Below are 12,497 nucleotides of genomic sequence, written 5' to 3' on the forward strand. Positions count from 1 at the left end.
ATACTTCTAGTCAGTGTTATTTCTGGCTCTTGTATGTTCAGTAAAAAAAAATCTCAGAAAATAGTTTTGTGATACATGCCACCAACAGCTTTCCAACAACATTCAGCTCTTTTACCCATTTTCAGTGGCTTTAACAAAAATACATTATTTTCACTATGAAAATGAACAATGGTTGCATAACTAATTATTTATAATCTCCAACTGTGAAAATGTGTAGCCTATATGCTGTATTTAAAGTAATAAAAGATAAAACAAAGAAAAAATATTTTATCAATTAAAATTTGTTTCATAGCCTGTCACCTGATGCCTTATCCTCTTAATTTTGTTGAACCTTAATAGCAATGTTAGTTATAAATACATCAAAGGCTAGTTTTGAGTGGCCCCAGGTCTGGATTCCAAAAGAAAAAGTAACAGTTTATTTAAAATTTTCTTTGTTTGGTTTGCTTAACCTGTAGTGAGAAGTTTCAAACAACAACAAATAAATACACTAATTCGTTAATTGAAAAAAGAAAATTGTTTGGTAAGAACTGTCCATCTGCAGATAAAAGAAACAGAGCAAATTCACAACTGGAGAGCAGTTCGATCTTTATGTCATCTTAAAAGAGACACTTAGACTGCCTTTTGCTTTAGACAGCTGGTGCAAAAAGACACTCACAGTAAGGTGTTCAAGTATAAAATACTGATTGATTGATTGATTGATTGATTGATTGATTGATTGATTGATTGATTGACTGATTGATTGATTGATCATTTATTTTGAGCATGTCTGATATGAGGTTTCCAACTGATTTTATTGTCAAGTATCAGAATTTAGTCTCCTTTACTATTACTTTTTTTTCATTTTCTACCTGTATGTGTCTCCCATCATTCACCTTATAGTTACCAAATATCATTGCTTTTGTTTTACTAAGATTTAGCGATAATGTATTACTATCCATCCAATTTTTAACTGTCTTAATTCATTATTTACATTATTAATAAGTTCCTCATAACTATTCCCAGAAAAAATAATAGTATTATCAGCTAATAATATTAAGTTTGATCCTTTAAAAAATTTTTTGAACGTGTCATTAAGACTGGGGCCCAATACTGACCCTTGGAGGACGCCACAAGCAATTTTCATATACCCAGATGTAAAGTCTCATGCCATAAAAACTGTAGCTTATTATCAATATTAATAAATATTCCAGCTGCATATTTTTTTAGGTCTAGTGCATTTGTTCTGGCTTCAGTTGCTTCAGTTATTGCCAGTGAAGTTGAACTCTTTACTCTGAATCCATGAATCCATATTTCATACATAACATCAAAGATGGGCTATGACATCTGCAGCAAACTGTCTCAATAAGCTACTTACAATATGATTGATTTACACAGACCACAGAGTAGTGACTCCATAGGTTTACTAAGACCTCAGGTTTACACATTTACCTCACAATCCGAAGAGCCCCAGTTTGATCCCTGTAGGAGACACAAATCCCTTTGTAGGCAGGGTAAGTGGCATTTCCAGACAATTAAGAGTAGAGGCACATGTAGAGGCACCTAATTAAACTGTGTTATCTTCCTTTAAGGCAGCTCCATACAGATGTTTTAAGATGAAAGTTTCTAAATAATGAATCTTTTGATAGCAGAGATTACAGACCCCTATGATAATATGCATCAATTTCTTCTTCTATTTTCTATCTTCCAAAAAACGTAATAACTCCACTTTAATTTCTAACTCCTTAAAACAACTTTTACATCAATGCACCACAGTGGGCACTTAGAACTGTATTAAAGAGATTTCTGGGATGCCAGTAGCTCCACTTAAAATAAAATTACTGGAAGCATTACAATTAATTATGGAATTGTTAAATTTTAATATTTGTTATTTTATGAATCAAGAAGAAACTCCTTCCAAAAACAAATAAATACGAAATTTTTTAGGAGTCAAGGTTCATATGCAAAAATGTAACCAGTAAAAAATAAACAGAAAGGCACTTCCTTCTTTTCACGCACTGACCAATGTGCTAGGACTAAACAACAACAAAAAAGCCAGATTATAAAACGTGCTCAAGGATAAATTTCATAAAAAGCGCCTTCAAATAAACAAAAACAACCCAGTGTATACTCTTTTCTTTTACTTTGAGCCACTGGCTGACTGGACCCACAGAGGCCGAGCCCATGGATACAGAGAAGCGCTCTTACTGTTGGTAGTCGCTCTTGCAGTATGGTTTTGTGTCTCTGAAGTAGCAGGTGTCGGTGAGCGGTTGCTGGCACGCAGCGCACTGAAGGCACTTCTGGTGCCAGGACGCTCCATTGACCCTCATCAGGAAACGGTCTGAAATGATCTGCGCGCAGCCCTCACACACGGCCTGCTGTCGAAAGTCGGCGCCTGATAGACAACAGGACAGACATGAGCCGCATGAACTAGAAGGCTACAGCTGAAGTAAAAGGGGAGAATGCTCCATAAACTGTGATTTGCACATAGCCCTGTAACTCGGGAATATGAATTATTTGTTAAATGTCCAATTCATCCAAATAAAGCGCTACCCAGACGAACATGCTCACCCAGAAGTACATGTGACAAAGCTCTTGCTGGAATATAGAGGTCATCATGTAAGCACACAAAAAATATATGTCCATTCTACTGAAACAAATCTGCAAACCTGGTAACAAAAAAATAAATTCACTTTTTTGGCGAATATATAAAAATGTATTTCTTCTCTTGTTTAGTTATACGTTTTTCCTTGAATTATTCATTTCAGTAAATCAAGAGAATCGTTTGAGTGAATAAAGAGGACAGAACCTGCTTGGGTTATATATTCGTATTAAACACTACTTATATTTTTATAACGACTAAAAAATTAGAGGTTTATTGAGAAAACTAGTGGAAGAGTTTCAGTGTTGTACGACATGAATTATGAGGGATTATTCATATCTCTTTAAATCGAAAGCATAATTTTAAAAACAACAGCATAAAACATAACTAAATAAAATAAACAACAAGACCACAAAATTGCCCTAGAAGCATGAAATATAACAATGTAATTTGAAAGAGTTTTTTATGTTAGAAATTATGCGTCGTAGCAGCACAAATATAAAACATGTTTCATAAAATCAAGTGGGGAACATGTAGCTATAATAATATCACAAAAATATAAAACTGAAAACACAGTCTCGAACCTGGACAGACCCAGAAACAAAGGCTTTGCAAAATTAGCTTACACTCTTCCAAACCTGTCAGGAGATGGGAAAGCCGACCACCCCGTTGTGCAGGCAAAAAAGAAACTCACCGATCTTACCATCCAAAGAACTGGTATCACTCCGCAGTTGATCCTTCATTTTAAAGTCATTCAACATCTTTAAAAAGGTGGTGGAGTTAGCCTTGCTGTTCGAGTCGCGCTTCTCCATATAATACACTTGTTGCAATTTCCATAAGCCGTGAGATCCAGGCCTGCTCGTTTTTCACCTCTACAGTCTCTGCTGCCTGAGAGTAAAATATGGGCAAAATCAAGAGCGCTTAAATGGTCGCAAAGATGAAACTTTCAACAAGTTTCCATCTTTTGTAAGTCAAGAGGTCTGCACTGAAACTCTCAAGCAGCCCTGAACTTGATATCTCAGCCGTTATCTCTCTATACAGGGCAACAGCAGAGATATAAAGCCTACCCATGCTCTCCGGCACAGCACTTTCTTGGCACTGCTGTGGATAGATCCGCCTGCACATGGATGGAAACAACAATCCTTTCCAAACTGTATTGTTTATATGCGAGAACTGCATCAGTCGGCAGACACCCCACATATGGTGGTGACCACAAAAATGAATTAGATTGAGTTAATTGTTTACAAACGAATTAAACTCAAAATACAAATAATAGAGGGGGCATCATGACACTCATTTAAATATGTGCAGTTTGACACAACCATATATCTCTCTTTCTCTCGCTCTTGCAATCAAGCAGTCAACGTAAATACGAGTAACTACATACATACAACAATAAATATAATATGAATATATAAAATACATTTATATTATAAATCTAAAAAATACTCCTAGCTGGTGGCCATTAGGTTTTCAACTTGCAAAATAAAAACAGAAACAATATTAAAAATATTTTTGCAATACTAAAAATTGAATGAAAATTGTAACTTGACAAAATTGAGTCTACAACCCCAGTAACATAAAGACTACAATTTTTATCTGTTTGTGTGCAGAGATTTTAAGAATTTAACTATTTCTTATCCACATTATTAAATATGCAAAACTGGCGTTTTATAGGTGCCCTGTCACGTGACAGCTCCAAACGTCTCCATGCCTAATGGTAATCTATTCACGTGAAAGACAGGTTTGGAGCAGATTGTCAGGATGAATTCTCATTAAATCTGTGTAGCCTGATGCCGCATAAACCCACAGCCTGCTCTCAAAAACACGCTCACATTCACTTTTGCATATGAAATACATCTCATCAATCGTCATATAACGTCGCATATTGTCATATATACAAACCATGTGAGCCGCAGTAAACAACGATTTGTGTCAACTGTGTGCGATTTTGTTCGTACAGCCCTCACTGTCAGCTCGCAGGTGGAAAGCGTCAGCAGGAGGAAGCTTTCACTATCGGGGAAAAATGAATTTTGAGAAAATGAAGGATGTGAGCAGGTCAGGCTTGATACTGAGCCTCAACAGGGCGGGGGATTAATTAGAATTGACAATCTTAGTAAAATATCACTGAAATAAACAAGCACTGACTACATGAATAAGCCAAATAAAACTTTCCGAGGCAGAGGTGCCGCCAGGAATTTGGGGCCCCGTGAAAAAAAAAAAACCCACATTGGGCTCCACCATTTAATATTGTAAACCATTCCAATCCTAAAAATGTTGTTGTTCAGCTGTGCAGACATGGATCAACATTCTGTACAGATAAAAAGATTTTTTTTGATTTCATGCAAGATTCATTAGATATGTGCAACTAATTTCTTACATTTTAATATTTTTAATGATTACTTTTTTTGTTATATTGATTGGTACCTTACACTAAATAGAAAAAAAAATATCCATCCATTTTCGTCCACAGGCTCACTGGAGGTTATCCTGGCTACCAAAGGGCGAGAGGCGGGGTACACAGGTCACCAGTCTGATGCAGGACTATCACATAGAGACAGCTATGGACAATTTAGAACAACCAAATTAATCCAACCCCACTAATTGCATGTTTTTGGACTGTGGGATGAAGCTGAAGATGGTGAATCCTCTTGCTGTGAGGCAACAGGGCTAACCGTGCCACCCTACTGCCTGCAAATAAAATATATATGATTTTTTTTGGTTTAAAGAAAAGTTAAGATAAGTAGATAAGTATTTTTACTGCTTAAACATTTTTATTTATAATGTTTGCGTATTGGTTATGGTATGGTATGGTATGAATGTTTGTGAATGTTTGATAGAAACAACTTAGGTAGAAAGAGTATGGAAAAAGTGCTGGGGTGAATGAGGCAAGTTATGTAAAGCGCTTTGAGTGCTCAGAGTAGAAAAGTGCTATATAAGAAGGAGTCCATTTACCATTCCTCTGGAACTTTTCAAAATATAGACAACTCCGTCCTGAGACCTAGTGGAACTCAAATAGGTTTTAATCTCATTTAGCTTACTGAAAGCTCTCACCACCTGCACAGTCATATAGTGTGTAAAATATATCCAGAATAATACAGTTTTCCAAAAATGCTCTGTGTATGTGGGGTATAATAAAAATAATGTATTATTATTACTAAATAAATAGTGCATAGAAAAATAAATACGTTTCCCAGGGGGCTTCATGCAATTACAGAAATTGTTTTGACAAAATAAACCTACTTCTTCAGATATCAGTGGGGATGGTTAAGTGTCAGGAGTGTAGGTATGGAGAGATGAGAGTGGGACAGGTAGGCCTGAGCCTGGGGTTTGATCTGTTTGGCCTGGCAGCTGATTGGGAAATAAGTGATTTAGTATAGATATGTACATTGGGTCTGCCAGCACCATTTACATGTTGCCTAAAATAACACAAACACATTATTTTTTTGTTAAAAATAAAGCAATAAGAGGAAAGTCTGTCAGTTTATTTCATGTGAAATTCGCTATGAATTTCCACCCCTCTCTCTTTTCTTTTGTTTTTTAAAACCCTGACTTAACAGTGCCATCCTGCGATCCTACCGCTCCAGCTCTGCGTCAGTTAGGAGCGCTGGCACCTGGACCAAATCAAATTCTGAAATAAGGAGGGTGAAGACGGGGTCAGAGGCTGAGTGGATATTATTGTTCAAACGGAGTTTTAAGGTCTCCTGAAAGGCAAAATATATAGCCCCCCACCATAGAGTGATCAATTCTGACACCATGTGGTTAAAAATTGTATGTGGTTAAAAAAAACAAAAAACAAAAGTTTGAATGGTTTGAATGCAGTGCTCCTAAAAGCACCAGAGTGACAAGTTATGTGAAGTAAAGTTTAAAAAATATATTTCAAATGTTTTTATTGTACGCTAATTTTTGTTTTTACTTTGAACTAACTTAAAGAAATTACTGTAATTTGTTACAGCTAAATTAGTTTTACTCAGACAACAGTTGTGATTTGATTGAAACAAATGTACATTTTCATTCAAATAGTTACTTAATAAAGCTTTGCAAAACTCTGTTTTATTCCTTACAATTCACCACAAACAAAAGCTATGGTTTTACACAAAGGCTGATTTCGAAGATTTTGTCACAGTCAACTTGCTAGAAATAAAGAAATTCTTCCTTTGAAGGACCACATTTATTATGGTGAGTTTTTAAAACAACAGTTGCTAAAGGGGGCAAAAACAAAAAACAAAACAAACAACAAAAACCTCATGCACCAGACAAAACTACCCAAAATGATTGATGGTGATTCATTAAGGTCGTTCACATCTTCAATGACAAGTCATGTGGTGGCTGCAGTGTCCCCTCCATGTCATGTTTGACCTAAACACCATGTTCCCCTTCTCCAACTATGGTTCTGTGTTGTTGCAGAATTTTGGTATTGGAAACTCTCTTGGTCACATCTGGGTTCTCGTGGAGACAGAGCTGGAAGGTGAGGTTAAGAGTTCTGTGTCATCTCAATGAAAAGATACAGAATCATCACTGACTGTAGCCAAGAATCTAACCCAACAATCAGTTATGGGGATGACCTTTACAGCTTCCAAATCATCAATTTCCTCAGTAGATGTCAAGTTTGCTAGTGCATCTCCGAAGTCTTTGTCTTGGTATTGTAGTCTTATATTTCCTTTTAAACCAGACACTTTCTTGATGTCATTCAAAAACTGCTCCATTGTCTCTGGAAATAAATTAGGCAAAAATACCTTTCTGGTGTTGTCAGGATTCAGAATAACTCACAACTTTGCTGGTGATATATCAGGTCATCCAATACAATCCACTTAAAAAAAGAAAGAAAAAGTATAGAAACAGAACCATATGTTATAATACAAAATTACCCATTATGCACATTTTATTCACATAAAAAGTAATTCAGTGGTCTTCAGTCTGAAGAAGTCACTTGGATGAGTGACGAAACGTTTCTCCCACAAAACGCTACATCCAGATGAACAGATTCAACTTTTGGAGACACTTGTCATTTGATTCAGGTGTGCAGAGGTTTTCCTAAAATTTTCTAAAATTTTTCCTAAAATTAGCATGAAATTGTGCAAAATGTCTTCTATGAGTTCTAAGAGTTCCTTTCACTGTAACTAAAGGACTGTGCCAAACTCCTGAAAAACACAACAAAAAAACTCCACACCATAACCCCTGACCACCACCCAACTTTACACTTGGCACAATGTAGTCAGACTGTTCTCGTATTTATCTCGTACCACTGAGAGTACATCTTGAATGGGTGAGTGGAGAACAGCTTGTTTATTCTCATTTATCAACGCACATCACCATTTTTCTGATCCTGCACTCTCAGGATAACCAGGGCCATGCAACTCCTGCCTCCGTTTTCAGTGGGAGAAATGTTTCATCATTCATGTAAATGACTTTTTCAGTCTCAGCTGACTGCAGGTTTCCCCAGTATTAGAAACAGTAAATTTGCACAATGACTGAAACTAGCACTACTGAAGGAACAATGGGCTGGGAGGTCAGTTCCTTGATCATTAATATGCAAATTGTCATGACCATTGATCAACAATGACAGATCAAAGCTCATTGATCAAAGACCACTAATCAATGGCCATTCACAGAGAGTAGGGGAATGGCTGCAATCACAGCATTGTAAGATGGCGAAAGATGTACTCTTAGGCCCCCTCCACGATTCAGAGATGGTCTTTCCTTTTTCACGTAAATGGCCTCCTTGACTCCCTGCTCAAACCAGGCGATGAGCATGAATCAAGACGTCTTTGCATCCTGCTTACCACCTATTTGACCTGCTGCCCTCCGGTCAGCACCTCAGGTCAATCACGTTCCATACCTCCAGACTTACAACCGGCTTCCTCCTCTGGGCCATTTGGACTGTTAGTATCAGGTGTCCATTTCCTGACTGAGTTTAGTTGGAGGCTGCACACAGGATTTGTAACAAGTCTGCAAAAACCAAGATGTGGTCCGATCTAGAATTATACTTACGTATGCATGAATGTGTGTGTGTGTGTGTGTGTGTGTGTGTGTATATGTGTGTGTGTATATATATATATATATATATGTATAAAATATCTGTGTAGTGGAGCAGGGCGTTTGCTTAGCCAAAGAGGCTCAAAAAGTAGATTTTACTTTTGGGATGTAAGCCAGGTTTCTCTTCTAACATATAAGATTGATTCAGTTTAAATGCAAACCACACAAAGGATATTTGTATATTTTAAGACAACACCCTGAACAATGAATGAAAACGAACCCAATGAGATTTAAAACACACCTAGAAATATATTCACAACACTCAACCACAAAAACAATACAAAATTCCATCAACCAGTAAATTCAGTACACAGAGTCCATAATATCAATGCATAGGAGTTGCATAACTTCGTTCACAAAACAGAAGACAAGGAATCCACTCCAGATTTTTATTAGTTCCTCAGTTCATTACCCGTCAGTCCAAAACAACCACACCCAAGCAAGTTTCCATCCACCATGAAGCAAAACAAGGTAGTGTCTTACTTTCTAAGTGAATGTTCTGAAGCTTTTAATTCATTTGACATATTTCTCACACAAATAAACCGTTACCCAGACCAACTAGGTCACAAAGAGAGGGATGGTAGTCAGAACTGAGGGGAATGACTACTGCTTGGCAACACTGGAAAAATCAGGGATAGTTACAAGCACTTTTTAATTCTACAGGCAGGGGAACCACAAAGAATCTGCAACCACCAAATACCTGTAGAGTGTAAGGCAGATCCACCACATAGCAGCAGGGTGCAAGATGCTAGCAGGAAGGGCATACATAGAACGCCATATCCAAGTGGCCGACGTAGTATACAGGACCATCTGTGCCTGGAAATCAAAAGTTCAAAATGGGTTGTCGAGAATGACTGAGCTAAGATCCTGTGGTACTTCAATTCAATTCAATTCAATTCAATATTATTTATTCCAGATACAGACGTACAAACTGGTGATGGCTAACCAACCGGACATAGTAATGGCAGACAAGTAGAGGAAGACAGCCACAGTGATAGATGTAGCTACACCAAATGACGATGATAATCAGGAATAAGGAACACAAGAAGCTGATGAAGTACCAAGGCCTGACAGCAGAACTTGAGAAGATGTGAAGGGTGAAGTTAACACTGGTTACCAGTTAACACTGGTAATCACAGCACTCATTGTAGTGACTCCCAAGCTAGGTGAGTGGCTCCAGTAGATTGCAGGAAAAACATCCAAGTTTCTGTCCAGAAGAGCGCAGTCCTAGGAACAGCAAAGATTCTGTACAGCAGCAGTCCCAAACCTTTTTTGCACCACGGACCGGTTTGTGTCTGACAATATTTTCATGGACTGGCCTTTAAGGTGTCGTGGATAAATACAACAAAATAAAACCAGTACCAAAAAAACCAAAATTTATTCATAACACACGGGAAAAAACCCAGAGAAACCGAGTTAACGGTAAAAAACAATTTAAAAAAAATAACGATAAAAAGCAAGCACCCTGAAAACTGTAAATATCACACCCGAGCCTGAACTCTTACGGCCCGGTACCAAACCCGGGGATTGGGGACCGCTGCTGTAGAGGATACTGGTAGAGGACTTGACCTTGAAGGACAGATCACCCTGAGGGGTGAGGGGAATTTTTATAAGGACTTCAGTTCATCACACTTTATTAAAATGTAATCAAAACACAAATTAAGTTAATGTTTTGGTCATGCTTACTAAATAAAATGATTTTGAGACAAATTGATCATTAAAAATATAAACATTAACTGCAATACGGAAACCTCTGAACCCAACACATCACCATGCATACTATTAATGCATTAAAGCGAGATTATTTGTAGTTAATAGTTACATTACTTAGCAAATGAATACTGCAGCCCACCTGGCTGGAAGTAAACAAAGTTGAGAAATATACATGTGTAGCTTATCACACAGCAGGCAGTTACACACGGCTGAAATACACAGAGCTTCACAAAGCCATTTGTCTAACTCTATTAACATCAGCAGTATAATTAAGTTTTATAGGACACAGTGGAAAAAAGAATTTATTTAAGACCAAGTAGGTACTATACTGAAATACTGACAAAGTAAACAAACAGAGCAAAAGGAGTTACTCTATTTAATGACTTGATAAATTGCAGAACATTTTTTCTTGTCACATATGACCTGTGAAAAAAAATAGAAATCAGCAAAACTAAAACTGATTTAATTTTCTTTACATAATCGGTGATGGTACATCATGTGTTTTAAGAAGATGGTAGACAGACTGACCTTCACAGACACCTGTTCAGGCTGAACATAAGGTCAATAATAAGAGCCCAACTTATACTGGCCTATCACACATTTCTATTAGTGTACATTTTGTTCGATATGAGGAAACATGAAACTTTTTCTATTACAGGACAGACATGGAGATAATTAAGCTGAACTAACATGAGATAAATTATCACACAATTAGTTTCAACTCCATTTTGTTCACATCAAAGAGAATTAAGTGAATAAACAAGACCACTTAATTTCCCTTTAAAAAAAATAATACATACGCCTTTTTAGTGTAGTACAGATTCAAAGTATCAAACAGCAATAGTCTACAAATAAAAGAAAGTTTCCAATATGACCTTTTTTGTAGCGGTTCATAAGAATACAGTAGGCCAGAGAATACCTCCCTATCTACATCAAACATATCCTACTATTTATTCTCCTGCTTTTCTTTAAACATCTCAAAGGCTCAATGTATAATGTAGGTAGTGAAGGAAAAAACCAAAGTAACTAACTGATATTTATTTTATCTGGTGGTTTTAATAATAGTGGTTAGTGCTATAGACAAGTGTAAAAAAAAAAAAGTTATTTGGATATAGTGGTGACTCTAATCAGGGTCTAAATTCCATAAAGTCACATGGTTCTGAGTTGGTCTTTATTGTCATCACGTGAAATAGGTGATTTTAATATTAATGGTCAAAAGTTTTAGAACACCCCAATTTTTCCAGTTATTTATTGGAATTCAAGTCGTTTACGTCCAAGGAATAACTTGAAATGGAACAAAGGTAAGTGATGAACTGCCAGAGGTTTAAAAAAAAAAAAAAAGAAAAGAAAAAAAAGAAAAAAACCCCCTCCAAAACAACAACAACCCCCCCCAAACGGCGAGTTTACCCAAAACTGAAAAATAATGTACATTTCAGAATTATACAAGAGGCCCTTTTTCAGGGAAAACAAAAATGCAGTAACAATTTAAAGCTGTTCTACAGTAATGGAGGTTTATCAAGCCTTGAAAGCTGGTGCTACTAACTCCTACAGGTGTTCCAACTTTTCTAGATTACTTCCAACCCCCTCTGTCTGCATAAAAGCAGTTTTGGAACACATTGTGTTACCATATTCTCGTAAGCATCACTTGAAAAAGGCATAGCAATGGAAGAGAGACGGCCCATCAAAATGTACATCTTCCTACAGAGAAACTGCAAAGAGAGTTAAGGCGTCAATGAGTACAGTTTTCTTCACCATCAAAAGGCACTCAGAAAGTGGGGCAAACTCTGACATGAAGAGGTCTGGCAGACCCAAAGCCACAAATGAATCAGAGGACAAGTTTCTGAGAGTTAACAAGCTTGCGTGATAGGCGGCTCACAGGACAACCCTTTCAAGCACAGCTTAATAGTGATCGTAATAAGCAAGTCTCAGTTTCAACTGTGAAGAGAAGACTTCAGGCTGCAGCTTAGACAGGACGAGTTGCAGCAAGAAAGTCATTGCTAAGACATCAGAATAAGACGAAAAGTCTTCCCTGGGCCACGGCTACCACAGCACTCTGTAGCGCCATGCAATACCCTCTGGTATGCGCCTAGTTGGTCAGGGTTTAGCACGATCTCCAGACTTAAACCCCATCGAGCTGGTTTGGGTGCCACACATTTATGGGAACTTATTT

The 12,497-nt window shown here is 37.2% G+C and overlaps 1 protein-coding gene across 3 annotated transcripts in view; it reads right to left on the reverse strand.

Moving 5' to 3' along the window:
* LOC100697396 (LIM/homeobox protein LMX-1.2) overlaps nucleotides 1-3,780 on the reverse strand; it is a 32,270-nt gene extending 28,490 nt beyond the window's left edge. The window contains exons 1-2 of one of the 3 annotated variants that reach the window (XM_025909237.1): nucleotides 3,282-3,775; nucleotides 2,185-2,371 (exon numbers count right to left, since the gene is read on the reverse strand). In XM_025909237.1, coding sequence (XP_025765022.1) covers nucleotides 2,185-2,371; nucleotides 3,282-3,390 — 296 coding nt within the window. In that variant the 5' untranslated portion in view covers nucleotides 3,391-3,775. Of the gene's footprint in view, nucleotides 1-2,184; nucleotides 2,372-3,272 lie in introns of all 3 variants that reach the window. The other 2 variants (XM_005449444.3, XM_025909238.1) reach the window with 2 other exon arrangements.
* Between the last annotated feature and the right edge of the window lie 8,717 nt (nucleotides 3,781-12,497).

The sequence above is a fragment of the Oreochromis niloticus genome, linkage group LG7, assembly GCF_001858045.2.
Source record: "Oreochromis niloticus isolate F11D_XX linkage group LG7, O_niloticus_UMD_NMBU, whole genome shotgun sequence".
NCBI classification, from domain to species: Eukaryota; Metazoa; Chordata; class Actinopteri; order Cichliformes; family Cichlidae; genus Oreochromis; species Oreochromis niloticus.